General features: G+C 39.9%; 1 protein-coding gene across 6 annotated transcripts in view; it reads left to right on the top strand.

The window, feature by feature from the left end:
* il1rapl1a (interleukin 1 receptor accessory protein-like 1a) overlaps nt 1-18,185 on the top strand; it is a 203,287-nt gene that overhangs the window by 82,355 nt on the left and 102,747 nt on the right. For all 6 annotated transcript variants that reach the window (XM_039818505.1, XM_039818503.1, XM_039818509.1 and 3 more), the window contains exons 3-5: nt 3,050-3,335; nt 13,874-14,060; nt 15,445-15,598. In XM_039818505.1, coding sequence (XP_039674439.1) covers nt 3,050-3,335; nt 13,874-14,060; nt 15,445-15,598 — 627 coding nt within the window. The remainder of the gene's footprint in view (nt 1-3,049; nt 3,336-13,873; nt 14,061-15,444; nt 15,599-18,185) is intronic.

Below are 18,185 nucleotides of genomic sequence, written 5' to 3'. Positions count from 1 at the left end.
CTGTAGCTTGACATCTCCCCCCCCTTGCTATTTCCTTGCACCAGCCACACCTATGCCCTACACATCAAGCGATGTTGCAGTGTTAGGTCAGCAGCAGCAGCAGCAGATAAGTAGTACTCGCCGGTAAAGGAGTGCTGCAGCTTACAGTGCTGCAGTGAAAGGCATTGGTGTGCAGGCCAATTTGTCTCAGTCTGACAGCCATGTGGGAATATGTCCATATAGAAACATCCTTTACACCATGGGCTTGTCTGAAGAGTGGCTAAACAGAATAGCTTCTAAAGGTGTGATGTCCCAGAGGTGTAGGGAGGAACAGGGAGAGATCCTGTATTTGTGTCTGTATATGTGTATGTGCTGTCAGCAGAGGGAGAGTGAGAGGTGAGGACTGCAGTATTCCTCCAGCGGGAAGCATTGATTTTCCTGCCCAGTGTTGGGATGTGGGAAATGTCAGCCTCTAATTGAGTTGATAAAACCGTTTTGAGTTTCAGACATAAATATGGTTTCCCCCACAAAAGGCCACCGCACTAAACAACTCCCATTTGGAGGTCTGTAAGGAATGAAAGGCCTCCTTGTTGTTGTTGTTGTGTTGTGTGTGTGTGTGTGTGTGTGTGTGTGTGTGTGTGTGTGTGTGTGTGTGTGTGTGTGTGTGTGTGTGTGTGTGTGTGTGTGTGTGTGTGTGTGTGTGTGTGTGTGTCCATGTGCATACCCTTATACATGTGGAGTTTTTTTCTCGGACAGCACGTGTCTGCAAATCTGCATGGTGAAAAGAAACTGACAGGCGCGCCGCCACTGAATAAAATGTTTTCTTTCATTGTGAATCAGGATACAAGCTCGTTAGACTAAATAGTTTTGTTGTGGCAGGGAGGGCAGAAATGGAGAGTATGAGAGAGAGGCAGAGGTCATATCCATTAGAGGTGTAGAGGCTGAATAAAGAAAAGGCTGAATGAAGCCTCCGCTGTCCCTGCTGATTAGCAGATTGATATGCAGAGAGGGCAGAGGACTTACCTTCTGCCTTCAATGGAAACTCACTCTAATGTCAGGGGAGGAATAGTTGTTTGTGGTTTAGTGCTTCTCGTATGATTATCTCCTATTTAATGCATAAATGTTCAAAGAAAATAGATGCACAAAATGGAAGTGAATTGTGCTTTTTGTATTTGACAAAATAATGGAAAATGGAGTTTTTATTTCAATAATTTAGCCATATAACTCAATTGCCAAAACACAGCTTGTCTTCTGTGCATACATTGTTAATAGTGTTCATCAGTAAGGTGCTTAACAGTTGTATAATCATGTTTAAAGTTGTGAGGAGTGCATGTGAGCACATATGAGAGTGCATGTGTGCATGTTTGCATCTATAGGGGCCCTGCTCTCATCATTAGGAATGATAATTAGACAGGGTTTCACACATTAAGTCCCGCACACACACGCACGCACACACACTTTGTTTCTCTCACATTCATATGTAAGCACACACACATTTGTGGCTTAGCCTACTGGTAATTAACAGACATAATTAGGCAGACAACCATTCGTATAGGGAATGCACGCTCATGCAAACACACACACACACACACACACACACACACACACACACACACACACACACACACACACACACACACACACACACACACACAAAGACACACATTAGTTCCCTGGTAATTAAGAGTATTAATTACAAGCATAGCTGTCCCAGTGAGGCTCTGTATCACTCACAGACTGGCACACAGCAGGGTTCTTATTACTTTATCTCACCACACCATCACCCCCACACACACACACACACACACACACACACCCCCCCCCTCCCCCCCCCTCTCTCTCTCTCTTTTTTTTTTTTTCTCTAACTAACTATCTCTGTCTCTCTGGTTACACATGTACTCCCTAATATACACCTGCTGGTTAAACAAGCGGTAACTAATTAGTCAGAGAATGATAGCTGGCCATAGGTTAACCTCTGGTAGCTTTGGAATTTAGAGAGATCTGCTGGCTAGGACTAAAACAGACCAGTGTGCCTAAGGGGCTGTGCCAGTGTCTTGATTTTTGTTAAATGTCCTTTCAGCTGCTGCACTCTCAGCCACACTTTGTTATAATGCAGCAGCTGAAGTATACATTTCATAAATTAGGCTGTGAGTTACAGTTTCGATCTGTAGTGCACGTTATTTTATCTGTAAAATTAGCTACTTTACTTTCACTGTAATATGCACACTAACCTAGGTGGACATGTAGGGCAAACCCTCAGTCCAGTCAGGATAGATTATCTTTAGAGAATGGATTACAGCTGAGCTAGCCTGTTAGCTCAGGACAAAATCTGTGAGACAAAGAGCCTAAGGAAAAATATCCGTCCATAGAACCGTTAGACCAGGAACATGCCTTGCTTCAAGAGCTCGAGGCGTATTCCCAGTTAACGAAGTAGCCTTGCAATATTTGAAATTGGAGCTGTGGTGCAGCCTCAGCACTTGGAGGAGCCTGACATCATTTATGGAGATATTTTACAGGTCGTTCCCAAATTTCACAGTGCACATTGCGTGTTTGGATATTGCAGGATAGTGTCTGACCTGTCTCTCCAGAGGCCAAGGTGGCACACATGGCCTGAATGCGTGAGTAGCATTAAAAATGGCAGGGGAGGTGAGGAGAAGAGGCATTGTGCAGTAAAAATTGAAATCCTCCAAAAGCAATAGACATTAATATCTATGCAGTATAAACCATGAAAAGTGTATACTTGCATACTGTACTGTACACAGCTTAGTGTCTCATTACTAATAAAGCTATTAAAGTGAGTGTTTTCTAATAAATAGGAAGAAGATTATTGTGGGTGGTTTATGACCTGGTAATCCTCACTCATATGTTCTTGTAAAGTAGCGTGAAGATGCATAATATCGCTATATTGCTTTGCTGTAAATATAATATTTCCATGTGCTGTAATCACACTGCAACCAATTCTGTATGTGCTCATACAACATTTACTATTTCTTAATCATTATTTTATGCACACCCTAGTTGTGTTGTTAAATGTCTCTTTCTCTCTCTGTCTCTTTCTGTGTCTCTGTAGTGGACGGCTGTACAGATTGGTCAGTGGACTACCTGAAGTACCGGGTGCTGCAGGGTGAGCCGGTGCGGCTGAAGTGCGCTCTGTTCTATGGTTACATTCGGGCTAACTACAGCCAGGCACAGAGTGTGGGCCTCAGCCTCATGTGGTACCGCAGCTCTGGCCTGGGCCACAGCGACTTCGAGGAGCCCATCTCTTTCGACGGCGTGCATATGAGCAAGGAGGAGGATGCTATCTGGTTCAGACCTGCAGACCTCCAGGACGTGGGCCTCTACTCCTGCGTGTTACGGTAGGATGGAGGGAAAAGTTAAGAATAAGTTTAACAAGTTATCTTAATTTTGTTTTGCTGTAGTTTCAAGTAGACTCAAAGTCATAGTTTAGCATTAGAATTAGATACAAATATTAAAAGTGCTCATATTGTGCTTTTTGGCTTTTTCCCCTTTCCTTTATTGTGTTATATATCTTTTTTGTGCATGTTATAGGTTTACAAAGTGAAAAGCTCCCCAAAAAGGGACTTACCATCTCCAACAGAAAACACTGTTCACAAACTGCTCCAAACAGCTCTATTGTAGTCCAACCTTTACTTCCGTGACAAACATGCGTCACTTTGTAATACACGTTATAATGTGTATGTGCGACTGCCAACCAAGATTGAACAGAAGTGAGATGCCTCACTCGGTAGCTAAAACAGAGAGCTCAACACACAGGGTGAAAAGAGGAGCTGCAGCAATGTGCAGTACGACAAAAATATGGTGTTTTTTTATTTTTATTAAACCTATTTAGTAAACCTATTCTGGTACAATCTCTAAATACAATTATTAACCTGAAAATGAGCATAATATGAGCACTTTAATACCACTCACATGTCTGTGCATTAAGTATTGAGCTGGAACCTGAAGGTATTTAGCATTGCTTAGCTTAGAAACTGGAAGCAGGGGGAAGCATATTTCCCAAAACTTCGAACTATTCCTTTTAATCAGGGAAAAGAATCTGTAAAATAGAGAATGTTATTTCTGAATTAAAAATCAACAAAGAATGTTCTTAAAGTAAGTTGCATCATCTACATAATGATCATAATGTAATTAAGTGATTCCTCTTAATTGTTCCTGAAACGTGTAACTGATGTGTTCACTTAAATCAAATGCAATTATCTGATCCCATTAGCAAATTTATCTTACAGTGAAGCCATGGGAAGTGGTGGGGGGAGAAATATAGACAAAGAGAGATAACTGAATACAGACACAAACACCCACACATACACACTCTGTAGTGGGCCATTACAGAGAGATTCTTCCTAAAACAAGATGCATAATTATGTGGCAGTAACTTATTAACCTTTACAGTGGAGAACATCCCTCAATAAACGGCTCATTGCAGCTCTTCATTTCAGAGAGTTTTTAATAAACCTAGTTAAAGGCCTCTTAAAGACCCAGAGAGGCTTGCAGGATACATTGAGTGTGACTGAGGGGAGTGTGCCTGTGTGCAATGATACCCCAGCCTATACTGCAATTCTTTGCTGCACTCTGTAGGACTAATCTGGCACAAACAGTGTTGTCTCACTGTAAATTAATGTTATTTTTGATTATTGACAATGTCTTCTAACAAAGCTTAGTTCCCATTCAAATACTGTTTGAAATTCAGAGCATATACAGTACTTCAACTCTGTAGAGCACTACATTTGTAAAAAGTGCCCCGAGCTCTGTGTTTCTCTGTGTTTCTCAGTGTAGCTGGGGGGGATTTCAGACTACTCAGATACCCTAATCAGAACACTGTGTGAGATTTGCCTCTGAGCTGAAATCAATTGTCTTTTGGTTCGGAAGTAAGCTCTTGAGTCACACATTTTAGCACATATGACCTAAACATTCTTCCCTTAAACTCCCTCCGGGCAAAGAGAGGAAAAATATGCCTTAGTCTTAGTCTTTTCTTCGTTGTTCATACAGTACATGCAGTTTACCCAAACCTCAGACATCTGAACAACACCTAATATCATAACAACCCTCATTGACATTACAAGGAAGGAACAAATATCACACAACCATGTGACTATAGAGTGGAATCAATGCCTCGCTGACATATTATTATCAAAAACACTATACACAGTAGTAATAATAATAATATCTTTATTTACAGTTTTTTACAATCATTTTGCTACTAATTTCAGAACCTTGATGTAATTTTTCAAAACTCTAGACACTAAACTCAAAACGGTCATTACTTGTAACACAGGCTGTCTAATGTTCAAAACATTGCATTGTGCATTCATATCTTTAAAGAAATATTGCACTTGCACAATCACAAAAACCAAATTTATTGTGAAATACCATTGAAACATTACTTTAGATCACCCACACACAAGCTACCCATAGTTTCACTGTGTCATCGTTCGTACAATCATTACAGTGTTTCTTGATTGCTTTGATGCAGCAGTCAACTCAAACTCCACATTTTCCAAACAGTTAACACACAGGCCGAAACAGTGGCACTCATGGTCTAAATTACACATTTTGTTTGTAAAAGGCTCTAACTGTGCCAAAACATTTAAAATATGCAACAAAAGTTAATTTTGCCTTCAAAGAACACAACTTGCAAACAAGTGTATGAGCTCTTCCAACCAACCATTACACAATGGACAACAAAACACAAAATACAGCACTCATTGCAAATCAGTGCACCATTGCTTGCCATTGTAGCTTATTACTTTAAGTAGCTTTCATGCCAGTGCCATTTTTTGTTTTTGATTCTTATTTTCAAACTGTGGCTGAAAACTGAAATACTGTAAATATTACACATAATACATGTAAATGAGTATAAGAAATTAAGAAAATAAAAATAAAATCTATTACAGTAAAGTATAAACATCTATTACTGTAGAGTATAAGAAATAGCCACTATTGATACTCTGTCTCTTGTGTCTTGGCGATGGGGCCACAAAGTCTAACCCTGCAGACTGATCTATGGGGCCACATGGCCTAACCCTGCAGACTGATCTATGGGGCCACATGGTCTTACCCTGCAGACTGATCTATGGGGCCATATGGCCTAACCCTGCAGACTGATTGCTAATTGAAGATTTGTGTGAAGGAGTGTCAAACAGGTGCTTCAGTGATTTCATACTGATGTAGGTAGTTTCTAATAGTTAGGAACAGATGGTTTCTGTTTGGTTACCATAGCTAAAACAATAGAGTTTGGACTGCTTGAATGACATCCGTGTTAACTGTTCTGCAAAAGGGTGGGGAAAATGTGCCAAACCAATGAGAAAGGGTTAACACATTTGCAAGAGGTATCTTCTGCTCTGCTGAGACAGTGATGATGAAAACCGAGTGGATCCCAGTTTCTTTAAGCAGGTCAAAGCAATCAAGAAAAACTGTAAATATTGTAGTACAAAATAGGTGATACATGTTTCATTATGGTACTACATATAAATATATCCCTGTAAAAGTACTTCAGTAGTAGAGAGAATACTACAGAACAATGGGGTACGAGTATATATGATATATATATATATATATATATATATATATATATATATATATATATATATATATATCATCTTCATCATCATCATATTCTTTATTCAGGACATACAAAAAAACGGTCCATAGCACAATACAAAACATAGCAAAAGGCAGACAAGTATATATATATATATATATATATATATATATATATATATATATATATATATATATATATATATAAAAAACGGTCCATAGCACAATACAAAACATAGCAAAAGGCAGACAAGTATATATATATATATATATATATATATATATATATATATATATATATATATATATATATATATATACATATACACACACACATACAGTACTTTATATATAAAGTATATATAAATTATATATCTCAATCATCAGTAACGAGTTGGCAGAATTGGACCAGCAATTCCAAGGGCCTGCATCCATACAGTGCAGTACTGTCAATACAGTAAATAATCTTAAAAGTGGTACATGGGAGCATAGAAACAGTGTCTGCTAAACAGTAATACATTACAGTAAAGGATGATGAAATATTACATCCATAGATCATGTAGTCTAATTGGTTCATGCTCCACGCTAATTGGTGACAATGAATCTCGTCATCTTGAAACTTTCATGATCTAAACATGGAATATTGGGCCTCATTCACCAATATCTTCCTAAGTTTTCTCTTAAATATGTTCTTAAGAAGGTTCCTAAGAAAAGTCTACGTCGGATTCATGACGTGTTCTTAAACAGCAGATTTGTTCGCATCTGTGTTCTTAGGATTGATGAATCCCACGTCTTCGTAACTGAAAGCGCGTGCCAGTTGTTCCTAATTAGCATAAGAAAACACCCCGCAAATTCCCATATAAGGACATGACACTTCCTGTGCACCTCCTGGGAGACAGGTTTTCGGAGATTGTCGGAGCCGCGGTGGAGGAAGTACTGAATCTCAGTACATAAAAGTACAAATAACCAGAGACATATTTACTTTAGTAAAAGTAGGAGATGTCCACTACCACAAACAAGGCCTGGCTTTTAAAAGAAGTTCCTATCCTAACCAGCATATAACGGAAATGTGTTGTTAGAATCGGAATGCGGTTGGTTTTATTCGTGGATGTATTTTATTTTCTTTAACCATGCAAGTAAGCAAATAAAGTGTGTGAAGCTGCGCAAATGGGGAGATGTGAAGAGGTCCAGCCAAATAAATAAGATATGAACGCGTCTTACGCAGCCTGGCGGAGGAGTAAACGACGCTGTGGTGAGAAATAGATGGCAACTTTGATTTAAAAACGGGAATAATAAAAACAAACGTTTTCATTTTCACTTTTCACCGGAGGCTGTATTACCGAGGGTCAGCGGCGCTGCGCCCGGGCTCTGGAGCACCGGAGCTGGCTTGGATCAGCGGTGCCCCATATATACAGTATCTACGGCAACCAAACTTTACTGGTGAGACAAACGTGTGACGGTCAGGAAGACGTTTTGGCAGGGGGAAACTGATCACAAAATGTAACGGAACATTGTAGAAATGTAGTGGAGTATAATTGCTGCAAAATGTAACAAAGTAAAAGTCAAAAGTAGGCTATGCACTATTGAGTCTACTTAAGTAAAGTACAGATACGTGAAAAATGTACTTAAGTACAGTTAGGACGAATTTGTACTTTGTTACATTCTACCACTGCATTTTGGCCCTATAAATAGCGATCAATCACCAAATAACGCAGGATTTAATCCGTTTAATTGCTGATGTAAACTGCAGTGTTAGTGTTTTTTTTTTGCATAATATGATTTATTTTTCAACAAATACATTACAGTACAATACTATCATTGTAAACGACTGTAGAATTAAATAAAATGCAGTAAGCAATCATTTGGAGCAAATTGTCATCACTCAAATGTGCGTAAGAGTGCTTTTCAGTGTTCTTGGATTTTGTTCTTAGCTAAGAACAAATACAAGTTAAGAAAACATTAGTGAATGCCAGAATCTTCGTAAAAAGTGCGTAAGAAGCGTTTAAGAACACATTTCTTCGTAAGAACGGTTGGCGAATGAGGCCCGTTTGTCCGTTTCCATACAACTATGCATTAAGAGTAATGCAACAGTTACTTATCATTTTGAGCAGTTGTATCAATTGATAGTTAGATCATTGTAATGAAATGAATAGACAATCATCGGAAATGTAATGTATGAATTGCTTTTTGAAATAGTAGTACTTTGATGTCAAGTTGTGTCATATTGAACAGATGATCTTTGTTAAATGAAAAAATTATCTTAGGTTTATGTGTATTGTATCCAAGCAATTGAAAAAAAAGTGTTAGTGTTAGAGTTTTGAAAAATGTGCATTTTGATCATTGGTTGTGAGTTTTGTGTCTAGAGTTTTGAAAAATGATGTCAAGGTTCTGAAATTAGTGCCAAAGTGATTGTAAAAAACTGTATATACAGTAGCACTTGTGAAAACAAAGTTACAAAGTGCTTCACATAAAAACTGAATAAAAAACAGCAATAACAAAAGAGATGTGCGAAAAGAGCAACATGGAAGTTAAAATAGTAAAACCCATAAAACAGAATAAAAACTAGAATCAGGTGAAATCAGGGAAGGCAGTGTGATTAAAGTATGTTTTGAGCTTAGATTGGAAAGAAGCCACTTACGCAGCCTGCCTTAGTAACCTTTGTAAAGGTAGGCTTTATTGCAGAACTGATTGATTTGGTATTCAATTTGCTTACAGTAAGATGGACCTAATAAACCATCCATTCAGTGTGTAATAATCCAAAACCTTAATAAGTTACTGGGTTGTAAAAATCTCATCATTAACACATGCAGTTAAAATCACATTACGTGCAACTGGTCCTGTATAGTATGTCAGAATGAGCATGCACAGTATGTGTCATATTTCACATAAGTTATTTCAATGTAAATGAGTCCTGAGACCTAATTCAGTGTCTTCAATGACCTCCACCTCTCAATGTATGTTTCATTTAGTCATAGATGTTTGAATAATAGCAAAATGTAATTTCAGTAATTACATTGCGAATAAAATATATATATATAGTATATTTGTTATCACATGTAATGCTACATTCAATATCACCAAGACTCAACAGCAAAACCAAATAAAATAACAAGTCTAACACAAGACAGCTTGCTGCTGCATTGTCATGCATTTGTAATAAACAAGCACATGCAAAATCATCATCTTGTGGATCTAATAAAATGTCTTTGATATCTGAAATAATTTGTTCATTGAGAGGATAATTTCTGAAACATCAAAACATGCTAACTGAATGATTCCTGTCACCCATAGACTGTATAGAATATGGACATAGTCTCCGTGACGTCACCCATAACTTTCTGGGGAGCCAAATTGAAGCTCGAAGTAGGCAGCTCCTGGTTGGCTGTGGCCATTGCCATCTGGCAGTGCCTGACATCAGCTAATCCAAAAATGGGCAAAGAGGTGGAGCGTTGATGGAGCTGAGGTGGGCTGAATGAAGCAGACAGTCTATGCTCTCCTCCTATGACGGCACCCTCCTGTCACTCAAAGCAGAAACCTTAATTATGCAGAACTTTAAGCCTGAATATAATTGAGTTATAACACATGTATGAAGGGGGAACTTAGCTATAGAGACCAAAATAATTTTTGTACCAGGCTGCAAACATGTTTTTTTTCTGCTGTAGAGTTGGGCATTTTAACTTGGGGATCTATGAGAATTGACTTCCTTTTGGAGCCATCCTCAAGTGGCCACTCGATGAAATACAGTTTTTTTGGTCCTTCAGCTTCATTTTTCAGCACCTGAGGTTGCAGCTTACTGTCACTCTATAATCTTTAACTAAGAAAATAATTGGCCCTCTTTAACACAGGTTATCAATATTTCTACTAAAATAAGAAAAATGTGGTTATCTATGGTTTTGGTCAGTATGAGATACATAAAAAAAGGCAAACCAGTTGTGGTAGTGATGGCAATGAGCTATTTAGAAGCGATGATAACCGGACATTATGCTACAATGATTTTATTATTTCACAATTCAATCTGATCTTGATGTAAGCACCCTCAAATTAAAGCTGATAGTCAGTACTTTAAAGCCATAGTCATGGTTTCATTTCTAACCCAGTGTGCTGGAGTACAAATGCCAACACAACAAAATATGTGTCACTGCTCTAATACCTTCTGACTGAACTGTATATATGGCAGGAGAGTTTCCAATAGCTTTGGGCTTTTTGTGTACTGTCTATAAATGTAGGTAAATCCCCCAGTGTTAAGTTCAGCTTTTCACTAAAGCCCTCCAGATGTTTTACTCAAAAAGAGATATGGAGGCACACCGAACTGTGTGTTTTTCTCGGTGCTTCATAAATGTGTATGAGTGTGAGTAGTTATCTTTGTCCTTCTCTGTCTGGAAATGTAAGTCTAATCGCCAGTTTTCATGTGAAGGTGACTTCATTTACATAGCAATCTCTGCGCTTTCTTCTGCTCTCCCTCTCTTTCACCCCTTTGCTCTTTCTCTGCCTCCCTTTCCTCTGCATGTCATCTCACATAAGGCCGGTAACATCGATTCAGATCCATCAGTCTGTCCCCCTCTCTTCCTCACTCTGCCGCTCACACAGTCACAGTCCCTCTGTGTTTCTCCTGATGAATTATGTTATAATAGTTCTAGTAATGTTCTGGACAAGGTGAAACCATGTGTATTTCTTTTCCATGATTACATTATCCAACATGTGAGATAATAATGTGTGAATAATTACAGCTAACGTGAGCCGCAGACTAATATCCAAAGCAGCTACACTCAAATATAATGTGACAGATGTGAAAGACACCACAGGACTGTGCATCGACCCCCGGCTGTCCATCAATCAAGCACCACCACTGACACCTTCCCACAATGCCAAAGGGTGCCTGCTGTGAATATTTAACATGTAGAGGTGTCTCCTATTGGCTCCCTGAAGACTTTAATGGCTCAGGTGCACCGACTGGGAGAGGTTATTTTTGATCATCTTCCTGTTAAATCAACAAGCAGCGGGGGTTGACTTTGTAGCTGTGTCAATTTTTCTACACCTGCATGTATGTGTCCATATGTGTGTTTGCACAGTCAAATTGTTCTGTAGAACCATATATTGTCCAAGTATACTCTGTACTGTAAGCCTACAGCAACGCACCTTCCCACTCTACTCCCTCTAGACAGGAGGCATTGAGTCGATAATGTTAGATTTCAGCACCAAGAGGGCATTGCTCTGTATGTCTTACTTTTGCTTCCTACAGCATTTTCCAGATGCCCTTTTAGTCATCTTCTATGTTTTAGAAGTATACAGTATTTATTTTTCTCATTCCAAGTCGCCATCTCTACCCAGTCTTCAACGACTACATTTGTCTTTAAAGCGTGTGTGCTGTGTGTGTCTACATCTGTGTTTTATGGTCCCAGGGGGTCAGAGGTGTTTATACGAGAGAGGTGACTCCCTTATTGCTTCCATAACCTGAGTAGATCATATGAAACCCTGTCATTTACAGTGAATGGGAGCATCTGGCGAGCCGTAAATGTAATGTAATGAAATGAAATGAAAGCCCATATGGCTGTACACGCAGACTCCCGTTCGACCGACCGAGTGACTGACCATGTCAGATCACAGCCAGGCTGAGCCAGGCGGTAGAGGCTACAAACAGACAGAAATATGTACAGTATGTGGACTTTTAGCCTGAGGCTGTTATGGTTTAGAACAGGCTGCCTACTTCAAATTAGGAAAAACATTAAGGTTACAGCTATTTTAGAACACAGTGTGCTTCCAATTTTGTAACAACAGTTTGGAGACGGCCCTTTCTTATTTCAACATGACAATGCCTTAGTGCTCATCAGAGCCAAGGGAATGCCTCTGCCCTCCCCCCCTCCTTTTCTGTTGCTGAAACTCTGATACATGCTTTCATTACTGCATTACCTACTTGACTACTGCAATAGCAATCTTCATGGCACATTGTCTAAATTCCTTAATAAACTCCAGTACATCTATCCGCAGCATCCATTACTCTGACTTCAACCCTTCATTCGGGACCAGGCACTGGACCTGGTGCGTTCAAGAACTCACTCAAAATTTGCCTTTTTAGAACAGCTTTTGACATTTGACTTCCTGTGCTACCTTGTTTCTAGAAAAACACTATAAAAAAGTGAGGCTTCTTATAGCCTCAATTTTAGTTACAAGTTGTGTTTGTCATTGACACATACAATGTGATTGGAAACAAAATTCAGTTTTTCCATGGTCCAAGGTGCTAACACAAAATATACAAAAATACACACATACACAAGTATACAAATAGCAACATAGACACACAATAATATGCAAGTAAAACAGAGACATTATCTCCAAATGTGGGGGATTTGTTATTGTGCATATCTGACATATAAAAATAGCTTTAATATAGCTATTATTTAATGATGCTGTACAACTGAATTATAAAACTAAGTATAAGCAATGCCCAACTATTTGGTGAAGCAGGATAAATGGAACAAAGAGCAGATATGAGCAGTCATCAAACCTGTCCACATACTTTTGGCCATGTAGAGTAAGTTTTCTAGGGAACATCTTTTCACAATCACTTATTGAGAGGCGGGTGCAGTGGGATGGTATTGTGTCAGTGGGATGGGGGTTGAAAATGACGGATGGCTTTGACATGATGATTAGGACGACAATAACAACACGGTAAGAATGAGAGAGGGACATCCTTCACCCTGGGAGACTAAGGGGGGGACGTTCAGCAGGGGCTTTACTCCTTGTGATGACCAAGCAGCTTTCTCCTTCCTTCATGTTGTGAGGCCCTCTCAGCATTTGTCTCTTCTCTGATTAGCATTCCCAGGCCCCGGCTGACTCCCCCCATAAATCCAATAGTGTTCGTGAGTGTGAGTCATTGACTCGGTAAAGCTGAACATGTCGTTATTGCTAACCCCACAATAGGGGAGGGGAAGGGAGCCAGAGAAGGGATAGTGAAGGATTATTTTTGTTGTTTAACAGTTTATTCCCAAGTGACTTGTGAAATAAGTTATTATATTACATTTTAAATACATTTTTAAATGTGACCATATGGCCTGTGTGGTCCATTCTAACAAATATGGTGGTATTTATACCATGTAGCCTATCTTTTTAAAGAAGAATTTGAATGTTGACAGCGCATAAAACCATTGATGTTGATGTTTATGAATCAAGACTCCATAGTCTAACAATTGTGTAGCCGTCAGTGCTCGGAAATAATTAGGATTGTGGATTTGGAGAATCGTGACTCTACTAAGTGTGACATATGATAAATATGTTCTCACTGAACTCCTAGTATCAGACACGTAAAGGTGAATCTCCTTGTGTTGTTATCTGCCCACAGGAACTCCACATACTGCATGAAGGTGTCCATGTCTCTGACTGTGGCGGAGAATGACACAAACCTGTGCTACAACTCCAACATGAGACGAACTGAGAAGGCTGAGCTCAGCAAGAGCAAAGACATCCTCTGTGCTGACATAGATGACTATCTTGAACCTGGCAAAGAGCCAGACATCACCTGGTTTAAGGTGGGCTAGCTCTCTGACTGAGCATGTGTGTGATTCTGTGGTTATATTAATCTCTACTGCTGTGTGATTTGTGTATTATTTTTACACTTGCCTCAAGGTTCATTTATGTGTTTTTGTGTGTGTCTTGAATACTGTTATTTGTTATGTGTTAGGGAAAGTAATAAGGAGGGCATATGTCTTTGTGATTATGCATCCGAGAAATATTCTTGAATGGTACGTTGGTTTGTTTTCGTCAAATTTCGTGGCTGTTTATGTTTAAAAGCCTTGTTGGAAACATGGTTCCATATCACTTAGGCAGATTACGTATGGATGCAAATGGCCGCAATGAATTACATAAGAGCGTCATCTGAAGAGAACAAGGACTGAGCAGAGGGCAGCCACAGACATGGCTTTCATAATAAACTTAAAACTTGTATGAGGAGAAAATTGTGCGGTGTCACTCTCTTCCCGTCGGAATGATTGGATGCCCTCCAAATGCTCCTAGCCCGTGATCTTTATTCAGCATGCACCTTCCCGTCTCTCACCTGGGTTCTTGCTTTTCCCAGGTCAGGCACAGCCTGCGGACAACAAAGTGCATCCCGGTGAAGGGCTCTGGCCAGACTAATCACAGGCAGATCAGAAGTAGATTAGCTGGCCGTGCTCGACCTCTAGGTTTTTCCAGAATTCAATTACAGTCTGGGTAATGACTGGGAGTGCTGGAACCCAGAGTTATTTGGACCACTGCAGAGCCACAGTGATTGAATTCAAATGTTGCCGGGAGCAATGGTGGAATAGAATCCGCCGAGCCATCGTTGTCCCTGCCAGAGCACCGAGGGGCTGCAGAGAGGATCGTGTCACCGAGACACTTATTGTGCCTGCATACACATATACTGTATATTCACACATGCTCACAGACACAGCACAATCACACTTATTTTGCCAGCAGAGACGAGTGTAAATAACATTCTCTGTCCTCTGTGGCTCTACTGGAGTATTGAATGGAGAATATTTAGTTCAGTGCAATAAATCTTGATCAGATAAGTAGGATAATGGCTAAGCCTTATCGTTTTACTATAGGGAGTTTTTATGTCAGAGTGCCAAGCTATGCAACCCCACCACATTCATCCATTTTCCTAATGCTCAGCGACGGTCGAAAGCTTTTGTGTCCAGCTCAGACCACTTGAAATCTTGTGGATCTAATTCATTATGAAGCAGAGGGTAGGTCTTAAATTTCATAATGTCAGGCTTGGCCAGAATATTTAATTTCTGACCATATGCAGTACACCGTATCTTCCCATCGGTCTACTGCCAGTCATTTTGTATTCCCCTTCTCCGGTGATTCATCAATAGTAACCTTTGGGTAGAATTTTTAAATTTGACCCGCCTCCCATTCTCTAATATGCAGGAGTGTCGTCCAAAGCAATGGCGTGCCAGTATCATCCAGAAGAGAGACATTCTGTCTATCCAGGAGGTAAAGGAAGATGACATTGGGAATTACACCTGTGAAGTCCAGTTTGGTGGCTTTGTGGTCAGGAGGACGACTGAACTCACAGTCACTGGTAAGTCTTTAGGAGAACCATAAAAACATGAAGATGAAAGTGTGTTTTTTTATCTGTGTAAATGGAGAGCTAGGGGTGTCTATTTTACAAACTCCACTGTTAATATTGGGGGAATAAATAGAGTAGCAGTTCTAAAAGTCACAGGCGCTTGAAGAAAAGGAACGGATGGAAACAAATGCACACACAGACACATATACACACACACACACACACACACACAGTGATGTCCTGCTGCTGTGTTAATTGCTGGGGGAGGTTGAATGCTGTGGTCTGGCCTCTATCCCTTCTTCTAACTCAGCACTTTCCAGCCAACCAAGCGGTGTTGAAATATTTAAGGCTATAGGCTAAACTCCTTCACACTGAGAGCTAAAGAGCAAGGAGCAAGGTCAGGAGATTTACAATACTCTTACTCTGCTGTCTCTGTTTATATCCATCTCTCTCCCTCTCTATCTGCCCCCTCCCTCTCTTTCTACATCTCTCTCTCTTTCTCTATCTCTCTCTCTCTCTACCTCTCTCTGTATTTCTCTCTCTCGTTGCCCATTGCCTTCCACAAGGTGTGCACAAATGAATGCATTCATTCACTCTCTCTTATTGTGAGTGTACTCCAGGGTGAGACGTGGGGATCGGGTGCTCGGAGCACTGCCAGGTCAACCGCTCTGATTAGGGTTGATGAAAAGGTCAAGTTCAGTTTTTTTTCCCTCCTTTTCTTTCTCTCAAACTAGTCCCACCCATTGTATTCTAGTTCGTACACATTTGATGCTATTTATTATTCTGTGCCCAGTAGCATCACAGCATACAAATGAATGCCTTAAATCGTGGTTGTGCTCAGTGATGCTGTAGCAAATAAAAAGAGCTTTGCTTGACCTCCAATTTGTTGTAATTATATGGCAATCAACAATATGAAAAAGGTTATAAAAGTCTGCATTTTCAGAAAAACTCTATTGCATCAGTTTGTTACTGCTTAGGATGGTGTGTATTGTAGATATATATAATTAAGATTAATAGGGTAAATTGGGTAGGCTCAAAAAGTCCTGGTTGCTTGGTCATTGCATCATGTTGGGTGTCTGGTTATGTGTGTGGTTTCAAACCAAAACAATTTTGCCCTAGCTGCTACGGTGTTTGTGTGTAATGTAGTAAAGCTGTGTGTGTGTGTGTGTGTGTGTGTGTGTGTGTGTGTGTGTGTGTGTGTGTGTGTGTGTGTGTGTGTGTGTGTGTGTGTGTGTGTGTGTGTGTGTGTGTGTGTGTGTGTGTGTGTGTTGTGTGTGTGTGTGGTTGTGTGTGTGTGTGTAGTTGTGTGTGTGTGTGTAATGTTAGTCCACAAAGAAGTATTGTTAACATTTGATTAGTATCTTGTGCAGTGTTTATTTGTGTGGCTGGTCATTGCTCTTGTGTGATATGAGGGCGATAACAGTGGTAGATACACAGGTTTTTTGTTATCTAGCAAACAGGAAGATACATACCTCCTCAACATCAGCACTTTGTACACTATTGGATAAGGCTGAAATGTGTTCCTGGAGGTGTGGCTTCCAGATTGTCTGCTTTTATGATTGATGGGCCAGCATTTCATCTCCAGTGGGGCTCAATAAATATAAGGCAGATATGAGGAGGAAGATACACTAGATTTTATTTTATCACCATTACCATCACAGTAAAGTACTCGTGTGTCCATGATTCCCTGTAAAGTACCTAAATTAGAAATTCCTGAGGACATGCACGGGCAACATAATACTATATTTAGTGTGAGGGGCCACCAGCAGGATCTCCATTAGGTTCTTAACCAGTTTTGGATCCTGTAACACAATTTAAAGGGTTGATTTGTCCAAAAACAAACAACACATTTTCCTTCCTATCCATGTAGTTTGTTTTGTTTTGTTTGCCCATGTTTTGAGATATACAGTACAGGCCAAATGTTTGGACACACCTTCTCATTCAATGCGTTTCCTTTATTTTCATGACTATTTACATTGTAGATTCTCACTGAAGGCATCAAAACTATGAATGAACCCTTTTGGAATTATGTACTTAACAAAAAAGTGTGAAATAACTGAAAACATGTCTTATATTTTAGATTCCTCAAAGTAGCCGCCTTTTGCTTTTTTGATAGCGCTGCAAACCCTTGGTCTTCTCTCAATGAGCTTCATGAGGTAGTCACCTGAAATGGTTTTCACTTCACAGGTGTGCCTTGTCAGGGTTAGTTAGTGGAATTTTTTCCCTTATCAATGGGGTTGGGACCATCAGTTGTGTTGTGCAGAAGTCAGGTTGATACACAGCCGACAGTGCTATTGGACAACTGTTAGAATTCATATTATGGCAAGAACCAATCAGCTAAGTAAAGAGAAACGAGTGGCCATCATTACTTTAACAAATGAAGGTCAGTCAGTCCGGAAAATTGCAAAAACTTTGAATGTGTCCCCAAGTGCAGTCGCAAAAACCATCAAGCGCTACAACAAAACTGGCTCACATGACCCCCCCAGGAAAGGAAGACCAAGAGTCACCTCTGCTGCTGAGGATAAGTTCATCCGAGTCACCAGCCTCAGAAATCGCAAGTTAACAGCAGCTCAGATTAGAGACCAGATGAATGCCACAC

The sequence above is a fragment of the Perca fluviatilis genome, chromosome 12, assembly GCF_010015445.1.
Source record: "Perca fluviatilis chromosome 12, GENO_Pfluv_1.0, whole genome shotgun sequence".
NCBI classification, from domain to species: Eukaryota; Metazoa; Chordata; class Actinopteri; order Perciformes; family Percidae; genus Perca; species Perca fluviatilis.
The sequence above is the reverse complement of the archived record's forward strand: the minus strand, read 5'-3'. Positions and strand labels throughout refer to the sequence as shown.